Here is a 20,910-nt window from a genome sequence, read left to right on the forward strand (position 1 = left end):
TTGGCTCCAAGTAAATGTGTTTGTTGATGGAGTTCCGGTTGGAATGCCATGCTTCTAGGAATTCTCGTGCATGTCTCTGTTTGCCAAAGAATGCACGAGAATTCCTAGAAGCATGGCATTCCAACCGGAACTCCATCAACAAACACATTTACTTGGAGCCAATCTACCATCCCCTGAGAAAAAGAACAGGAAATGACATCAGCAACCCAAGGAAACCTAACCAGATAAATAGAAAGCGGGACACAACACCAGCGCTTCGTCGGAGGCTCACTGATGATGTTACCTAGAATGGTGACGAAAGGTCTAAAAACTAATCTTCCAGCTCAGCGAGCAAACTCACATCCAGAACATCAACCTGAGCTACAAATCTTCTCAAAACTCGCTAACATACAAGTACCATAATATTATTCTTTTCAAAATACTCCCCAAGTACGTAATTCCAAATCACATTCACTTCTCATTCCATCCAACTTCTCCCTCCTTTTCAATAATTTTATCATTTGTGCCATTTTACTTTGGATCAATTTTGCCAAATCCCTTAAAAAAAATTTAATTAAGTCACCTTGAACCTTTCTCGTTTCTCTAGGATTGATTTTTCCAACTTTTGCCTTCTGGTCAGGCAATACAATATTTACACTAGTCCTCAGCCAGATCATTGAAAGTAGAAGCACAAACAGTAGAACCTACCAACACGTTGCACAAAGAACAATGTTTTTTGCGTTCATATGGAGTGAGTTTGGGTGCATAGTCAGTGTTAGCGTGTCTCCCACTGCTAAGCTCAGCCGCTTTTTCTTTTCGTTGTTCTATCTGCTCCATGTGTCTCCGACTGCTCTCGTCATGCTGCATAAAAGCAAAAGATACACAAAATTTGCTGTCTGCAACAACTGTAGGTTTAGTGCTTTTCTGCTGTTTAAATCTACAATGGAAAATTAAATAACAACCTGTGCCATTCGTCATTATTCAAAAGGGGCTGGAAACAGTAAAATGCGTAAATATAAATCAAGGTGCAGAGCTGGATGAACACACCAGGCCAAGCAGCATCAGAGGAGCAGGAAAGCTGATGAAATGCACATGAATTCTGAAGGGTCTAGCCCTGAAACGTCAGCTTTCCTGCTCCTCTGATGCTGCTTGGCCTGCTGTGTTCATCCAGCTCTGCACCTTGTTATAACAGATTTTCCAGCATCTGCAGTTCCTACTATCTCTTAAGATAAATCAGCTTGCCTATAACATCTATCAGAGAAAATGCTAGAATTCATTGTAAAGGATATAACAGCAGAGCATTCAGAAAAGCAAAATATAATCAACCAGAGTCAACAAGGCTTTAAGAAGGGATGATTATACTTGACAGATTCACGAGAATTTCTTGAGGAGGAATCAAGTAGGATGGATAAAAGGGAAACAGTAGATGTAATATACGTAGGGTTTCCAAAATGTATTTGATAAGGATACTTAATAGGATAGCAGCCCAGTTTTGTAGTAGTATAGGACCAGACAGCATAATCTCAGAGTAAGAGCTTGTCAATTTAATTGAGGAGATAAATGAGGAGATAATTTTTTTCCAGAGGATAGTGAAGCTGCAGAATACTTTAAGAACGAAAGACGTCAAATCTGGGGTTATTAAGTATATTGAAGGCTGAGACAGATTTTTAACCAGTGAGGGAATCAAAGATCATGGGAAAAAGGCAGCAAAGTGGAGCTGAGGATTATTAAATCAGCCATGATCTAACTGAATGGCACAGCAGGTTCTACAGATCAAATGGCCTCATTCTGCAGCTACATCCTATCGTTCCTCTGACATCTCCCTATTACTACCTTCCTCTCCACTTTCTGCCTGTGTTACCAAACTCCTGAGGGTCTGCTCCTACTGTCCTGATTGACACCCGAAATACCCCCGTTTAGTCTCCAAAGCAAGGAAGGGTTTACTTGTCGCAGAGGGGATGCAACAATGATTCACTACATTGATTGTTGGAATGTAAGGGCTGTGCTATCAGGAGACATTGAGTATAATAGCATTGAATTCTCCATTTAGGCCTGACTTAAGGAGACACTTCACTCAGTCATGAATATTTGGAATTTTGTATAGATGCACACAGTCATTGGCACATTCAAAGTTGAAATGGTTAGATCTTTTTGACACCAAAGGAATAAAGGCAAATGGTAACAGGGTAGGAGAGCAGAGTTGAAGCAGAAGTTTATCAAATGGTGGAGCAGGATTGAGTAGCATTTGTCTATGTTCTCAAACTGACATAATCTCCATTCTTCCTGAAACAATTACTTTCCATGCTACCTGACCAGGGCTGTACTCAGTATTTAACATTTACGCAAGGCATCAGTTTTATATACATGTCAACAGAAACAATCATTACTCTCTTACCCAAACTTGAAATGCAGGATTGATGCTATACTGCCTCACTGCCCAGCTATCCGAGACTTCAGATTTCTGCACAACCTTGCTCCAACTTGCCCGTAAAAACATTCCAGCAATACATACAGTATTTCCCGAAACTTTGAATAACTTCAACGCACTCCATTGTGTTTTTTCCCCTCAATCTTCTGCTTTTAAAAAATGTTGCTCATGTGTTGCACTAAATATTCTAGCTTTTGCTTGTTTCCTTAATTAATAGAAAAGGTAACACTAGCTAAATCAAGATCTTAATTTTCCAAACAGTTAATTTGCACCCTTGCTCTATCGGACACCAACACATTCACTTCAATAATTCCAATGTTTCCATTAAAAGATAATTCTAGACAAGCCAGATCCAAGAGTGAAACCTCGCTTGATGGATCATTAATTTTACATTTATTTTCGTTTACAGTGGAAGTCAGTCACTGAACGTATTCTCAAAAGTCTGTCAAGTTCTTTGACAAAAGAACATAAAACTTTATAACAGAAAAGAAAAACACACACTACAGGTACAATCTTATTACACTCCCCAGAAAGAAAGGTTCATCCCTTTTCCCCAACAATACTCTGATAGACACTTAAACCTCAGTCAAGAGTCACCCCTATCTCGACGCTAAAGCTTCTTACTCAATTAGCACGGTCGTAATCAGTTTGCTTTTGACAAATTCCTGGATATTTAAAAGATGCAACTTTCTTCATTTAATGTCTCTCTCCAAGGTCCTTATAACAAACTGCTAGCTCAGTGCCCTAATATTTACATTGAATTCCTAAACTCATATTTTCACCAACCTTGCTGAATACATCTTTTCTGACAGCCCCATGCCTCCAAAGCTTTTGCGTGCTGATTTCCAAGAAATCTCTCCCCAGCATTAACTGCTTGGAAACTGCTAACAACAGCACTTCTGCTTTATGAGCAGCACAAACATGCTTCTGGCCTCTTCCCTCTTTCTGAATGTGGCAAAACCTAAGTCCATATATACTTCAGTAACTAGTTTCCCCAAATGGCTTGCTGGGTATTTCGCTAAAATCACATGACTTCTTGCAAATGCTGCTTTGAATTCAATGTTCAAAATAACTTTCAGAGCTTTTCAAAAAAAGTTAGATCTTCAAAGAACTGAAAGCTAAAATCAATTTTTACTCCATGTTAGAATATAAGGTTTCAAATATTGTATAAACACTTATAACAAATACAGAAGAATAAATGGAAGCCTCTCACAAGATTTAACTGAACAAACAAAAATTATGGTCTGGGATGCCTGAATGCTAGTCATAAAAGAAAAACAAAATCGAGCAAGCAAAATAATTAGCATTGTCCTAACTCTATACAGCCAGTTTCTATATACTAATCTTTAACTATTAACCATATCACTGTTTGAAACCAAATGGAGTGATAGGTGAAAATTGCTTTGATTTTAATTACCTTTAGTATCTATGGTTGGGCAATATAATACAGAATGGGTGTGCTTGGCCAGGGTCAGTTTTGGATACTTTGCAACCGATCCCCATTACTAATCGTGATGCCAATTAGCCTTATTTCCTGTGGCATTGCACAGCTGACTTGAGCTAAGTAGTTCTCCCTTACTTTGAAGACAATACATAGCAGGTGTCTGTAATCTCTGAATTAGCTAAAACATGAAGTAACACCTTGAATTTTATTTTAGCCTAGGGATAGGGCTAAAATGGAAAAAATATGATTGTGCATCTTTATGTATGTTCAAAATGCTTTGTGTTTTAAAATTATTCCCTAAACTATCATTCTCAAAGCTAAGCTGCACTCATTCACCAACACTTATTTCAAGGTTGTAAATGTGGATGAGCAACACTATGGTAAATACAAATCTATGTATGAATAGGTATTCACCTGAAGTAACAGAAATTCAGGGTCAGGAAGTCTCAATGGTAGCGTTAAAAGTAGAACAAGAAAATGCATTGAAAAATCATGATGGGTAAATCAGTATCCTCTCCATTGCAGGTCTTGGAAAGGTGCCAAATCACATACTTCCTACTGAAACATAAAGTGGATAAGTTCTGTACCAGGTGCAACCATTACACCAAGTAACGCATATTCAGTTGGACTCAATTTCAGGATTGCTACTGGCAGACTCCTAATTTATAAGAGTCCTTAATAACTGTTGGCCTTTGCATACTAATCAAAGAACTGCAACACACACAAACATTTCAACAAGTATTTGAGAGGATTAGAGCTATTATATTATACCTTCAGTTGAATTTTCTTTTGCAGTTCTTCCATAGCTTCTTGTTGAGCTGCACTAAGTGCAGCCAGCCTCTCCTCACGTTCTCTGCCAATGGATTAATAACCATTAGGAAAGGAACACAAGAAAAACAGCATGACAGACAGAAGAACTGTAGTGATTCTTGACTTTTTCTAATTAATTCCTACAGTGGAAAGAGCAAGAAAAGTAAATAATTTAACAAGGAGAGAAGGTACACGTCCTGAAATGTCACAAGGATCTGACATACCACAAGTAAATTTTGGATACCTTTAAGACAGCATCATATGTAACTCCAAGCATTCTCTCAATTCACACTCTGAAAAGTTGTACTGAATGGCAAAGACCAGGAAGCACAAGTGGTATTTTCTTTCTCTGGTCTACAGATTTACAGTAATATCCTAGTAGAACAAATGCCGATAGTGATGATAAAGTGTGAAGCTGGATTGACACAGCAGGCCAAGCAGCATCTCAGGAGCACAAAAGCTGACGTTTCGGGCCTAGACCCTTCATCAGAGAGGGGGATGGGGTGAGGGTACTGGAATAAATAGGGAGAGAGGAGGAGGCGGACCGAAGATGGAGAGAAAAGATGATAGGTGGAGAGGAGAGTATAGGTGGGGAGGTAGGGAGGGACATAGGTCAGTTCAGGGAAGACAGACAGATCAAGGAGGTGGGATGAGGCTAGCAGGTAGGAAATGGAGATGCGGCTTGGGGTGGGAGGAAGGGATGGGTGAGAGGAAGAACAGGTTAGGGAGGCAGAGACGGGCTGGGCTGGTTGTGTGATGCAGTGGGGGGGGGGGGACGGGCTGGGCTGGTTGTGTGATGCAGTGGGGGGGTGGGGGGGGGTGGGGGGGGGTGGGGGGGTGGGGGGGGTGGGGGGGGTGGGGGGGTGGGGGGGGGGGGGGGGACGGGCTGGGCTGGTTGTGTGATGCAGTGTGGGGGGGGGGGGGGGGGGACGGGCTGGGCTGGTTGTGTGATGCAGTGTGGGGGGGGGGGGGGGTGGGGGGGGGGGGGGGGACGGGGGGGGGGGGGGGGACGGGGGGGGGGGGGGGGGGGGGGGGGGGGGGGGGGGGGGGGGGGGGGGGACGGGGGGGGGGGGGGGGGGGGGGGGGGGGGGGGGGGGGGGGGGGGGGGGGGGGGGGGGGGGGGGACGGGGGGGACGGGGGGGACGGGGGGGGGGGGGGGACGGGGGACGGGGGGGGGGGGGGGACGGGGACGGGGGGGGGGGGGGACGGGCTGGGGCTGGTTGTGTGATGCAGTGGGGGGGGGGGGGGGGACGAACTGGGCTGGTTTTGGGATGCGGTGGGGGAAAGGGAGATTTGAAGCTGGGTGAAGTCCACATTGATACCACTGGGCTGCAGGGTCCCAAGCGGAATATGAGTGCTGCTCCTGCAACCTTCGGGGTGGCATCATTGTGGCGCTGCAGGAGGCCCATGATGGGCATGTCCATCTAAGAATGGGAGGGGGAGTTGAAATGGTTCACGACTGGGAGGTGCAGTTGTTTATTGCCGCGACTGGGAGGTGCAGTTGCCCAGCTCATCCCCTCCCCCACTGCATCCAAAACCAGCCCAGCTCATCCCCGCCTCCCTAACCTGTTCTTCCTCTCACCCATCTCTTCCTCCCACCCTAAGCCACACCTCCATTTCCTACCTACTCACCTCATCCCACCTCCTTGACCTGTCCGTCTTCCCTGGACTGACCTATCCCTCCCTACCTCCCCACCTATCTTCTTTTCTCTCCATCTTCGGTCCGCCTCCCCCTCTCTCCCTATTTATTCCAGAACCCTCACCCCATCCCCCTCTCTGATGAAGGGTCTAGACCTGAAACGTCAGCTTTTTGTGCTCCTGAGATGCTGCTTGGCCTGCTGTGTTCATCCAGCTTCACACTTTGTTATCTTGGATTCTCAAGCATCTGCAGTTCCCCATTATCGCAGATAGTGATGAGATCACTTAAGCTGTAGCCTTGTGGTAAATATGTCTTAATACTACAACAATTGGTCTCGAGGCTGCACACAAAACCACTTAACAAAGGCCACAAACCTGGCTCTTTCACGAGCTGCATCTTCCCTTGCTTTCTCTTTTTCTTGTCGCTGTTGCTCAATCCGTGCCTCCTGTTCTCTCCTCTTCAACATTAGTTCTTCCACACGGGCCTGACGCTCTGCCTCCAGTGCTCTCTTGCGTTCCTACATTCAGTCAAATAATTTTTATTTTGAACAAGAGGCTTTCCTACGGTACAAGAATGATTAAAAATAATGCAACACTTCCTAAATTTCACTGTTTTCTCATGGACCTCTAACCGGGGTATATAATGCCAGCTGCCCTCTAGTAAAGAGGCCAAGTATATATAATTTGGATATGAACGGAGAGAGCATCCACTCAGCCACAGTCACACTCAGTCCTGTGCATACTCATACTTTTCCAGATGGCCATTTAATAAAGAGCAGAAGCAGCAACCGTGGCCAATTTTGTAAACCAGTACACTATTAACTTCAGCATCATTCACCTGCTAACTCAACATGGAAGTTAACCGTTGGCTCAGTTATTCATGGACTAAACTAACAGAACTATTAAAAGGAGATCTATAGGCAGTGTAATCTCACTCTGATGTTTCAATTTAGATATTTTGTTCAGAATTATTAAAGCATTGCATCTTTTCCAGTTTCTTGTAACATATATTGTAAACAGTTTTGCAACTTCACAAATGAAAATCATGTTTACTGGATTGCAAATACAGAAAGATCTTGATAGCTGATGCTAACCTAAGTGAGGCTGAAGAGGAAGGACCACTTGCACTTGCATAACGAATAAACACATCCTTTAGGAAAAATTTAAATGCACTTCATTTAGCGCACTTGAAAATTATTTACAAATGCAAAACAATCTCTTAAACACAATGACCTTTGCAGTTTTGACAGACTAAAAAGGATATAGATAGATTTTTGTTTAACTTAGTAACGGTGTGAAGGATTACGGAAAGTGGAGTTGAAACTGAAATGAGATCAGCTGTGATAGTATTAAATAGCATTGCAGGTTCCTGGATTGCTCTTGGTTCTGGTTCTCATGTTCTTACTATACTCCATCTGCCATGCTGCTGTCTTAGAACCCTTCTACATCTTTTTGAAGTCTGTCCTTCTCGCAACTTACATTTTCTCCTCGTTTTGTACAGCCAGCAAAATTAGATATATTATTTTTTGTAAATAGTTCAGTCCCCAGCACTGATTTGTGCAGTACTCCACTGGTCATAACCTGCTACCTGCTAACATGAGAATGCCCCATTTATGCTTTCTCTACACTAACATATTAACCCCATTTTCATGAATTCTACCTTGCCTATTAAGCTTTTATGTGACACCTTACTGAATGCCTTTTGGAAATCCATACTACATCTATTGGCTCACTTTAGCTACTGTACTGGATACGCCCCAAAAGACATGAATAAATTTGAAAAACACTACTCCCCAATTGTAAAACAATGTTTAATTTACACCTGACATATCAGTAAAGCAGGAATGCTTTGTTTTAAAATTTCATTCAGTAGTCAGCATCTCAAAAAAAAGGAATTCTTCAATCTTCACTTAAGGAGGACACTACTAGAATTATTCTAATAAAAGCCAAAAGGACTGCGGATGCTGTTAATCAGGAACAAAAACAAAGTTGCTGGAAAAGCTCAGCAAGTCTGGCATCATCTGTGAAGGAAAAAAAAGGGTTAACGTTTCGGGTCCAGTGACCCTTCCTCAGAACTGAATTATTCTACCCAGGAGAAGAACTAACAATTTTATTAGATCTATGGTAATTTGTAAGTTTACACCATCATTTGCTCAATGAAGTTTTGAGATAATGTTTAATATAAACATTTTGTAAAACATAATTATTTTGGATTTTTATTTTCCAAATTTCAACAGCTCCTTTCCTTTTGTCCACATCATATCAAGTGCACATGAAACATTGTCTCAGCAAGCAAGCCACAACAAATGTACAGCAGATAAAACTCAACTATTAACGCTCCTGAACACAAAGCCACATTAATGTGGTCAGAGTCAATGTTTCGCACCAATGTACTAAGATAGCAGCATGTTTCCTAGAATGTTAGGCTAGGACCCTGATGCATTTCCTAAATCCCTGGCAAGTCTGAGTCCTTTTTTAAAATCCAGTTGTTCAGGCCACATTTACAAAACAATTATATAATGTACAGTGTGGTTTTGCTGGCATATTTAAACAAAGCAGAAATCTGGAACTGACCTGATTCCACAGCAAATTGGAGCAAGAGATTTTCTGGAAGAAGTGCAAAGGAAAAGCAATTCACAGGCATTATATCTGTAGAGTAAATAATGCCTATTTCAATTAATACTTAGAGTATGCATTGAAATCCATTAGCAAGGTGCTAGACAGGGTGTCTATATCCAGAATGTACCTACACCTAGAAGAATGACTCTTCTCATTAAGGCAAAGGATTGTCTTGTCTTTTAAATGCAGCACTGTTCTTTGGAAAACCTAATGTAAGTTTTCTCTCCCTGTTTGCTCCTAACCTGCACAGCCTCATCTCGCGCTTGCTTCTCCTCTTGCCGACGATGCTGTTCATACTCTTTCAGTTTTGCAAGAACATCATGACGCTTATTTTGAGCTTCCAATGTGTTGATAAAAGCTATTTCATTAACCTGAAAGGACGAAAGAAAGAAAGACAGGTTTCCACATCCATTAAAATGTGATAGTATTTATAACCCACATAGGTTATTCAAAAAAAAAGCTTGTATATTTCGTCTCTAAAGGACGCTGGGCAAAGAAAATAGCAATGTACCCCAGGTTCAATTCCTTGTGCTGTTAGTTGACCTCAGCCGAGCAGAAACCTGGAGACTCTGCATGAGATACGCTTAAGCCAAAGAGAGAGAAAAAAATCCGAAGGCTCCCACACTTGATCACTAACAGTGATGATCTGTACATGAGACATTAGTTGAGGGCAGGATTGGGTTCAACTGAGATAGTCATTAGGGTCATACATTAAGAAGGCCTAATTCTATGAGGTAGTAGAAGGCTGTTGATGTCTACGAAAGAAGACACCAAAAAGAAACTAGATCGTTCAGAAAAGGGAAGAAAAGAGGAAATGTTCAGAAGACAAGCTCATATATAGCTCAAAATTATAACATTTCAAGATGTTATAATCTTTCCTTTTCCTCTCATGTCTAATACACCTCAAGCCCACAATGTGATATCTTGTCTGCTCTGGACTCCAAATTATCCAAAATGTAAGTAAACTTGAGATGCTACCTTGAAACTCCCTTACTTGAAATTTAATTGCCCAGTCAGTTAACTTTGGCAAATATATAATCTCTCAATTCATGTACAATTATGAACAACCGAGGGAGGAGTTTATGTTAAAGGTATTGTACAAATATGTGTTCTTGGTATCCTCTTACCTTTATCATTGCCAGCAAGCTTTAAAGAATAACATCAAAGCAAAACTGATATTTACGTTTCAACTAACTTTGGTTTCATATGCAATGGAGTAAAAAGAAAAATCAGCAGTCTAATCCAATGACCGCTTTTCTATAGGCGTATGGTCAATAGATCGGGGAATTGATAGTTTTCTTGTACATGGCTCCCAGTGGGTATTCCACCAGGATAATCAGAAGAAAGACCATTAATATTGTCAAACAGTGTCCCAGTCACATCAGAGCTTTGAGCCTATAACTTCAGCATTTTCCCCTCAACTTCAACAGGTGTTACGTAAGCAGTGTTCAGAGATTCAAGACGATCTAACTAGTGTCTTGACAATAGTTCCACACCTTAGCTTCTTCCTCCTGTGCCTTTTTCACTATTGCTTGCAGTTGAAGCTCCCGTTTCAGCTCGGCATGAAGCAGCTTCTCCTCCATCATCTTCCTCCTCTGGTCCAGCAGCTCCTCCTTCCATTTCCGTACTTCCTTCTCCTAAGGACATTAAGCATACAAGTCAAACGGTTTGATAACTAGGAAGAGTTGAACTGGAAATTCACCAGGATACTGCCTAGGATGGAGTATTTTATCAAGGACGAAAGGCTGTATAAGGTCAAGTTATCTTTTTTAGAGCAAGGAAAACTAAGAGGGGACCCGATTGAGGTGTATAAGATTATGAGGGGCATGGAAGGGATGGAAACCAGTTGATCTCCTTATTTGAAGGGCATAATTTGAAGATGAAAAGCAAGAGATTTGAAGAGGATTTGTGGAAAAATTATTTTCATCCAGAGGATGCTGGGAAACTGGAATGCACTGCTTGGAACGGTACTTAAAAAGTACTTGGATGAGTACTTGAAATGTGATAGCATTCAAGACTATGGGACAAGTGCTGGAAAGTAGGAAAGTAGCACTAATGTTGATAAGTGACGCAGACTCGAAGGGCCAAAGGACAACTTCTGTACTGTATGATTCTACTTTACTGCACTACCACAATTACAACGCAAATACGGTCAACATACAGTATCTGTGGATCAGTTATTGAACAACAATAAAGGAGGGTGTTCCTCCTCAGATGACTTTACATTTTCAGTTAGAAAATTTTATTTCTTATACTAACGGGGAAGTAAAAAGACATCTTGCTATAACATATAACCTGCTGGGGCTTTGTCATGGGAAATGTTTTTAAAACATCAGTCTTTTTTCTCATAGAAAATACAAACCAACTGTCACCTTTGTCAGCATTAGACAATTTCTATGTCAGCATTTATATCAGTGTCTGCAGCAAGCTTTTTTCACTGCACCCAAACAATATGTCTCAGTCTTAATCCAAGTCAGTTTTACATCACACCAGTACAACACTTCGTCATTTTGACTTTTTATATGGCCTTTCTGGTTGGAAATACCAAATCAGAGCTCATTAACAGCAATTTTGTTACGTACTTTACAACCATCCTCTGAACTTCCTTCAGAGTTGACAAATACATCATTTAAATCCTGTACTACCACCAGACAGAGGAAACAGGCAATTGCTCTGGGCAATATTCATTCCAGGCAACAGATTGAGATTGATGCATAACTGTGGCATCTAATTCCTCCGCATCTTTAACTCTCACTGTAACAAACAGATTTTGTCTGTCTTACTCGCTCCAACAACTTCTGCAATTTCAGAGTTTGTTCCTCTCGTAGTTTTTCACGGAGTTGTTGAGCTTTTAGCTGCTTTTCTTCATGTTTCTTTTTTGACTCTGCAATTGTCCTGTCAGCAGGAAATTTAAAAGAGAGAGTCCATTACCAGACAGATCAAATGCTTTTACATATAAAATGCTTAAAGTCCAGTACATTAGTATACTCTGCAGATTGTAGCATGCAATATAAAATGTTAGCTAATCATGAATCATTTGCTCTAGTAAAGACTGAAACAACAAAAGATTGAAATAACAATCCTAATCACATTTTTCTCGAAGGTGAGGAAAGCTTTTCATGCATCTGGATGGCATGTCCAGGTGGTCGTGCTGGCTCCTCCTCCACAATATCTCCCCATGAAGTACTCTGTCTCCAAGGTTCACGTGCTACAAAGAATAAAATATAAAAATAAGAAGAAAAAAACTGCCAATGTAGACAATTAACACAGAGATATTAGCTCTGAAGAACTTCTGAAGAAGGTTACTACTTGAAATATTAACCCATATTTTCCTTTCTTTCACTTGCTGACCAGTCCTGCTGCATAATTTGTTTTTTTTTGTGATATTGTGAATTACAGAACATTTCATCAAAAATCCAGTTGAATAAAGAATAAAGAATAAAGAATAATCTCCTCGTTTGTTTAGTTAAAATCCATGGAGAACATGCCTTGAGAGTTTACAATTCTCTAAAATGCAGTTTTAAATCAGATGTCACGAACTAACTTGTTGAACACAAGCAAATCCTGTTAGCCCACATGTATAATTCTGAATATTAACTTGTACAATTACACCAAGCTTGTAACTGACATTCAAGCTTCAACTCCAGTTATGCCCGGGGTAAAACAGTTTAAACAAAATAGACACCATAGTAATGCTAATTGATTTTATTGCTCATCTGCTCTAAAACGCCAGTTTTCATCAGAAAAATACAAGTTATATCAAAACGTCCTCAACTGGAAAAATATATTGACTTTCACAACGAATAGGCTGGTGAACATTTATCAGTCAGGGATTTAGTAAATAGATTGAAGTAATAGATCATGCAAACATCACCGACCAAATAAATCAATGCAAAACAACAACTTAAAGAAGAGAGGTAGAGCACTGATGATCAAGGTTGAAATTAAAGCTCTTTCCGTTCTAAAGCCTTAGTTACAGATAAAAGTTAACAGTCATTCTCATGATATTCATTTTTGGCCATCTTGCATGGATAAGGTCCATTTTGCAAGAAAATAATTATATATACTGAAATGCCAATTGAACATACATTAGTTACAATGTACGCACCTTCATATTCCGCTAAAACATCATTCCAGTCTAGATTTTGAGATTGAGAGGAAACATTGTAGAGAGTCAAGCTGCCACTATTCATGGTGGCCTACGCAAAGAAAGAACATCACCTTGATATACTGAATTCAACAATTTATGTGGTGACAAAAAACCAAAAGGTGCACCAGTGTTTTACAAAATGAGCTTCAACCCACAAATACAGGTGCAGTTTACACTAAGAAAATATCTTCCCCCTTAAGAATGATGATCAGTTGAGAAGGATCAAGCTGTTCTATTAGCTGAGCAACAGCATATTCTTCTTCAGAAAATGAGTATCAAATCTTTTTAAGCTTCATGTGGACCACACATTTTATAATAATTTCCCGTTCATTCACTGTCAATGATAGCAAGGGTTTTTGAAAATTAACTCTTTGATCAAAAGTAAATGGAACGCAGGTGCATTTTTATGGTGCATGACTGCTTGATTCGTGAAAGTAAAACTCATGATAATATTGATATAGTCAAGTCTGTTCAAAATTTCTGAAGTGGATTGTTTCTTTCCTTTGAAACAGGCAAGTTTCCTTGTGGAGGCAGAGGCTATATATATTGGAACTGTAATCTCAACAGAAAACGCATTACTGTAGTTCAAAATTCTACGGCAAATAATTCTAATACAAGAAGTAATGATATTACAAGTGTTGAATTTGGACCTTCTGCTATCAATGGTCATGCTAATGACATTACCGTTTCCATTATTCTTCAGGTTAACAAAACACCCCAACAGGGTTTGAAGACCAATGGTTCTCCAAATAGCTCTTTCCAGTTCGTTCAAGTCTATCAGAATATTGACAAACATCAATTGATTTTGCAAGCTTTTCAATTAATTTTGAAGTCTTTAATTTGAATTCCACTTCAACTATTTAAAAAGTATTTTGGTGCGACTGGATTAATGTTCAATCACTGTCACCTTTAATTGCTTCATTTTGATGTTATCTTTTTAACCAATAAAGCCATTCTAAATCCATTTCAACTTATCAAATACCTTTTAAGCTAGTTTGCAACATTTTTCCCCTCCCCTATCTTTCATAAATCACTTTTCAAGTCTTTGAAAGCTCTCCATGGATATTATTTTAATCTGTATCCTCCTACACTAACTTGTAAGTACTTCAAGGCCCTGTGCACTGACCAAATTCAACATTAATGCATTCATTAAGCAGATAATCCCTTGGCGATACTCACAAAGCCTGCAGTGTAACTACCTTTCAATACACTAGGCTAAGACCTCCATCACTTGCCAGAACAGAAGAAACTCCAAGAAGAATAATGGAAGTTGGCAAGTTAACCAACAGCTGACAAAATATAGATTTACATATGTGGCACATAACGTAGGCATGGAAATGGCAATTAGAGAAATATTAAAAAAAAGAAACTTTATATAATGTTGTTCAACAAAAAAATACAAATGTGGCAGATCATGTAATTGGATAGTACACCATGCAAGGCTTTTAAATAACAAAAGTTTAGAAAGAAAAACCAATTTCATATTTAAATATTATCTCTTTATAGCCAGTGGACCTCTCAAAGACAGAAAAAAAGCAGGAAATCAGTGCCAACAAGAGGTCTGGCTGTATTGGAAAAAACAAGAAGTTTTTCCAACTTCCTTGTTTACAATCAATATTCAGCAATGCCCAAGGCAAAATGCCAACTGTAGATGTCAGGCTTTGAATGAGCTATGAAGCAATCACACAACCTGCAGAAACCCAGGGTCTAAAGGGAACAGGAATGTACACTTAAGGTGGGAGTTACCAAGATGGGTGGAACTGTACCTCAACACCTCAAAAGAAGAGAAAAAGTAAACTACAAATTGCACTTATATATTGAATGACAGAGAATTGCAACAAATGATAAACTGTGAATAAATGTAGGTCATACTCACTGTAAACTCGCCTTCAGTGTCAGTCTCTAGGTTTATGTCATTGTTTTCCTCAGCCTGTATTTCTCTTGTTAATTGTTCTTCCTCAGCTATAGCATTAGCAATTGCTTCTTCATTCTCCTTTTCCAGACGGTTTGCGAGTTCCTCTCCTTTGGCAAGGACTGCTGCCATAGATTGCTGAGCAGAAACAAAAGTAAACATTTTAAATGAGTTAAATTAAAAAGAAAATCCAAGTATGCCAACACATATATGGAAAAAGCTAGTTCAGAACACGACTCTTTTGCACTTGTAAACTACTGCTAACATTCATACGTAGCAGCAAAACTTATGACAATGAAAAGTGTAATGCCTGTTCTATAAATAAGTGCAATAAACAATATATCAGCCAGTTACACTGCAGAAATTTAAACATTTATTAAGCATAATGCATACTAAGAGCAAATAATTTTCAGTTTTATTCTTCTAAAACTCAAAATAGCCCAATTGTACACAAGTTGTATAATACAGCACATATTTGCTCAAATGTTTAAAGTTATGCACTGCCAGTGGTACAGCTAACACTGAACAAATGATATAACATCAATCTATGACCCACACAGATTATCAGGTATATGATAGGATAAACTGTAACACATTGCAGCACTCCTCAGTTCCTCCAAGAAAAGGAATCTCTCAGACAGGATGTAGAAAGAACAAGTAGGTTCCAACATAAATATGGAGAGATTAAGTGGAGCGTGTTTAACCTTATGAAGAAGAGTTACAAATGTACCAAACTACCAGCAAAATAGCCTGTGTGCCTGAAATCAACAAAGTCGAATCCAAATTTCAAGTGAAAGGAGTGCTGCCAAGTTCATTCTAAGTGAATAATCACATTCTGTTCCCTCCTGTTTAAAAATTGAGCATGAAGTAATTTAGTGGTCTTAATAAATCAATAAAAATGTCCTTCCTGCAGTTTCCTTACATTCAAGGGGCCACTTTTTCCTATTAGACAAGCGCATTTGAAATATTCCAGCCTCGTGGCAAAAAAGGATTTGGCAACTTGTCATGACACATTGCAACATTCAACTCAAAAACAAGGTAAAATATTTAATTCACCCCAATCTACCTGGAATTAAAAGGTTGTACTTTGTGCTTAATTTACAGAACTATATTCTTTGTAATTCTCTTCCCTCTATTTTTGTCAAGTAATTGAAAATGATCAATCAGGAGTTGCCAAATTCAGTTTTGGATCATGGGGCTGGAATATTTCCATAGGACCTGCAGCTCAACACCACCCTATTAAATAGCTTTACTGTGTGTAAACTAAAACATAGGATATTCTGGTGGAGATAGCCTCATAGCCTAGCTTCTTTATTTCTTCACAATTCCTATGCACAAACATATTTTCAGATACGGATCAGTAGTGGGACCTGTGGCTATTTGTTTACCATATGAAGGCAAATGGGTCACCCTGAACTACTTCCTTTACTAGGTCAGCACAAAACAGGAATATCAAGTGTGGGGCATTGAGTCAATGGCTTAGTACTGCAACTTGGGATAGCTTGACCTAAAATATTAACAGGGAATTAGTTTAAGATTATTATTGAAATCAAGAGAGCAGGAATGCACTCTGCAGCACTCTTAACCTTAGTCCAAGTCTTTGAATTCTTATTTAGCAATTGTAAGCTGATCAACATCACAAAGGGCAGAATGCGCAATTATTTATTTAACACTATTCATTTCACAAATAAGTCTCCCATTTTGAAGCAACCTAACAATTTGGTCTCAACTCAGTGATGAATTTTGCAGAGTATTATAAAGCAGAATTTGACACAGAACCTCACAATAGAAGATTAGGGAAGGTGGAAAAATATAATGATAAAATTATATGAAAATGTCAATAGTAAGATTTATTTTATCAGTTAATCAAACAGGACAATTAAAGATTGAAGTGAAGTTGAAGTTAGAAGCCTGTCGTTGGCAGTGAAATAAATTGGATATGCTGAACTAAACATCATATATAAAGCAAGTGACAGAATACTAAAGCACATTGGAATAGGTGTGGTATTTCTTTTAGTATTCTGATATAGTGTAATCTTTACTCAGTGGATTTGTGCACTCTCACCATTTCATTGTAAGATAAAGTCCTGCCATCAGGTAATGAGCATATAACTTCAATGTAGCTCCTGAGAGAAGTCCAAATTATCCAGAAATGTCATTTTACAGATAAGCAGTTCAATAACTACAATGACAAACTCAGCAATATCTATCTTGCAAAGTTCTCCTTACTAACTGGGGGCTAATGTGATGTCTTACTGACTAGTAAGGTATAATTCCATCAGTGTGACAATGTACCACACAAGACCATCACCGTCCCTGGTTATGCCCTGTTCCACTGCCAGGACAAAACCAGCAGAGTGGTGGAACAATAGTACACAGTTGGGAGTGATTAACATTAAATCTGGACTCCATGAAGTCTCATGGCACCAGGTTAAAGAAAGGCATGGAAACTATAAGACCATAAGACATAGGAGTGGAAGTAAGGCCATTCAGTCCATCGAGTCCACTCTGCCATTTAAATCATGGCTGATGGGCATTTCAACTCCACTTCCCTGCACTCTCCCCATAGCCCTTATTCCTTGTGAAAACTACTTGCAGAATACTCTCCCACTGCCCAGATGCTGTACCATTCCTGCGTCAAGTTGACGAGAAGGAACCAACTAAGAGGGAACAACACTTAACCTCATCCTTCTTAATCTGCTTGCTGCAGTTGCACGACAGTATTGGTAGGGGTGACCGCTGCATAGTCCTTGTGGAGCCAAAATCTCATCTTCATATCCGTCATGTTGTATGCACTATCACCATGCCAAATAGGATAGATCTCAAACCAATCTAGCTACTCAAGGCTGGGCATCCATGAGGAACTGTGGGCTATCAGCAGCAGTAAAATCATACTGAAACACATCGCCTGACAATTACCCACTCTATCTTTACACCATCAAGCCAGGGCATAAGAAGCTTGGACTTAAAACTATTCAAATGCTGACCTAGCTAGTAACATCAACATTCCATAAGTAAATAAATAATTTAAAATGACCCAACCTTCTGAGGCAGAATACCAAAGCCCAACAACCCTCGGAGAGAAACAAAATTCTCATCTCTGTCCCGAAAGGGCGACCCCTCATTTTTCTACATTGTCCCCTAGTTCTGGACTAATCCACAAAACTTAATATACGTCTGTCTTGTCAAGGCTATTCAAGATGTTATACACTTCAATAAAGCCACCCCTCACTAAGAATGTCTAAAAATGAGGTGTCAACCTGGTGAAGCTACAACACAGGGCTATTTGCTCACCATACATCATAAACAGAGTGATAGACAGGGCTAAGCAGTTCCACAACTAATGGATCAGATCCGAGGTCTGCAATCCTGCCAGATACTGTCGTGAACGACAGTGGAATGGAGATGGCGGCTCATCGCAAAATCTCCCCATTTCAATGATGGGGAAGCTAAACATATCAATGTAAAAGGAAGAGGCTTAAGTATTTGCAATAATCTTCAGCCTGATGGTTTGAGTGGATAATTCATTTCAGTATCACGAATACCAGCTGTAAGCTGATTCAATTCATTCCACGTGGTGTAAAGAAATGGCTGAAGGCACTGGCTACAGCAAAGATATGGGCCCTGACAACATTTTGTCAATAGTACGGAAGTTGTATTTTCCAGAACTTGCTACACCCTAACCAAGCTGCCCTAGAACATTAAAACACTGATATTTAAATGACAATGTGGAAAATTGAGTGATGTCATGCACACAGAAAAAAGACTAATCCAACCTGGTCAACACCACTTCCAAACATCAAAAGTACTATCAAAAAACTGGATGGACAGGACATGGTAACTTTTAATTTGTGCATAACCTTTCTTTCATTGTTTAATCACCATGTTTTTAAAATTACAACACCGATAGTATTTGTCACTATGTAATTTAATATTGTACACAACTACACTCAATTCATCAGTAAATTTACATTAATATAGCCTTAAGATACTGCCAGTTCTGCTCAGCTTAACAGTGATCATTCTATTTGTGTTATCTTGCACTGTGAACTCGGGCTGTCAACAGCAACCTTGTTCTGTTTGCCCTGACTGCTAACGTTGTTTACACAGACCTAGATCCTTTAATCAACTGGCTTTTTGACCAAACAATCAAGGGGTGACAGACATATTCATTTCCCATCTAATATGTAGGGAAGTAGAGGTAGCATCTCTCTTGTTAAAGAAAGATGGGCTGCCATATAACAATCAAAATTAACTCAAAAGGCCCTGGAAAAGTTGACACCATACCCAACACATTGTGCTTGCAAATTCTTAGGCCTCCACAAAATAGTAAACATTTCAAAAACAAAAAACCAAAACTCTTCTCCACCTGATATGTAGAAAGCTGACAGACTGCCCTTCTTCTTAAATCTACAGGTTTCCAAACTTTAACTTTGCTTGATCACTTGGTCCCAAGCGACATTAACCTATCTCCTTCAATCTTGCTGGCATCCGCATTAGCTTCACACAAATTTCACGTTGAAACACAGTTGAATTGTTACTTCAAAAGATCTAATCTCCTATCAAAGGTCATTTCAGTCTTCAGCGTTGGGTCAAAGCTGCTAAGATGCAGTTAATCTCTTTCTCCTAAGGCACAAGTCTAATTCCGTTTAAAAGTGACTAGGAAGAAGCCAAGTAAGATGGCAGAGCAAGAAAGGGAGGTAAAATTGGAGCAATAAACCTATTTCATCTTTGTTATCTGTAAAATAAAAATGATCAGGTATATATTTTGTCAGAATTTTCTATCAGAACACAAGCCAACCTCTGCCAAAGATGATGTCTTGAAACATCAATGGATCGTTTCATGCATGGCCCTCCATTTTACTTTAATTCTTTTAGCAATGTGACATACTGAAACGTTCCCACGATAGGCTAAGTCAGGTACATTACATAGGGTAAATGGCCTCAATGTGTTCCAACAGAATTTTTTGCCCTGCAGTAAATACAGGATGAACTCGTCACGAATGGTTTATAGAAACCTTACCAATGAAACTACAAAGGTGAAAGGGTCACAAGGAAGAACTTATGCCAGTCTTTAGTATGAACTCTAATGCAATCTCTGATTATATTGGTAATTTTTTAGCAAGTGCATGTTGGCAACCAATAATGGCAAATATCAACCAAGACATCAGGGATAACCCCTGTTCATCTTTAAAATAACTGCACAGGGACTCTTCCTCATAGCTTAGGGAATACAGGACAGTCTAAGTTTAACGTTTCATCCAGAAATACAGAACCTCCAACAGTGCAGTACTCCCTCAGGACTGCAAGTGGGGTTTTGACAGAGAGCGTGCTGTATTATCAGGACAGCTATCAGTCTATTATGTGTCTTGATTAGAAAATTTAAAGGCAAAGTTTCTTATCAGAGTACACCCAAATGGATTTGTCAGCATTAATTACAGTAGGAACATCTGCAAGGCTTGTTGATCTGTGCTTCAGTGACAGTTGGAAATTAATGTTTATATTTTAAAACAGGCCTTCATATTCTAGCACAAGTATTAATAATTCCATTTTGAAGAGATATGAGACAGAATTCTTGGTACTTAACTTCCATTAACTAACATCCTCTTAAGCACCTATAATCATACAATGGTCCAGGGAGCATCAACAATTACAGACCTTAAAAGATACAAATCAAGGACAAACATGAGAACAACATTCAAAGCATAATTCTATATTCAGTGCCGCTCGTACTTGACTTGGTTCTCCAAAACTTGGCTCAATTCATTGTATGCTAGTTCAGCAATAAACTGCATGAATCCTACCAAGGTAATAAGTCACATTTGTCCGCTGAATAGAAGTCTGAAAAACAGGTGTTCTATTAACAGCCAAGACATTTCCATTTTGCCAAGTACCAAGTAATAAAGTGTTTCCATCTTTCACAGAATTCT

General features: G+C 39.5%; 1 protein-coding gene across 3 annotated transcripts in view; it reads right to left on the reverse strand.

The window, feature by feature from the left end:
• The window catches only part of scaper (S-phase cyclin A-associated protein in the ER), a 283,244-nt gene that overhangs the window by 192,208 nt on the left and 70,126 nt on the right, over positions 1–20,910 (reverse strand). For all 3 annotated transcript variants that reach the window (XM_048520699.2, XM_048520701.2, XM_048520702.2), the window contains 9 exons: positions 14,945–15,118; positions 13,027–13,117; positions 12,009–12,126; positions 11,702–11,813; positions 10,415–10,555; positions 9,161–9,289; positions 6,675–6,817; positions 4,623–4,704; positions 688–840 (listed from right to left, as the gene is read on the reverse strand). In XM_048520699.2, the coding sequence (XP_048376656.2) occupies positions 688–840; positions 4,623–4,704; positions 6,675–6,817; positions 9,161–9,289; positions 10,415–10,555; positions 11,702–11,813; positions 12,009–12,126; positions 13,027–13,117; positions 14,945–15,118 (1,143 nt within the window). The remainder of the gene's footprint in view (positions 1–687; positions 841–4,622; positions 4,705–6,674; positions 6,818–9,160; positions 9,290–10,414; positions 10,556–11,701; positions 11,814–12,008; positions 12,127–13,026; positions 13,118–14,944; positions 15,119–20,910) is intronic.

This window comes from Stegostoma tigrinum, chromosome 36 (genome assembly GCF_030684315.1).
Source record: "Stegostoma tigrinum isolate sSteTig4 chromosome 36, sSteTig4.hap1, whole genome shotgun sequence".
Lineage (NCBI taxonomy): Eukaryota > Metazoa > Chordata > Chondrichthyes > Orectolobiformes > Stegostomatidae > Stegostoma > Stegostoma tigrinum.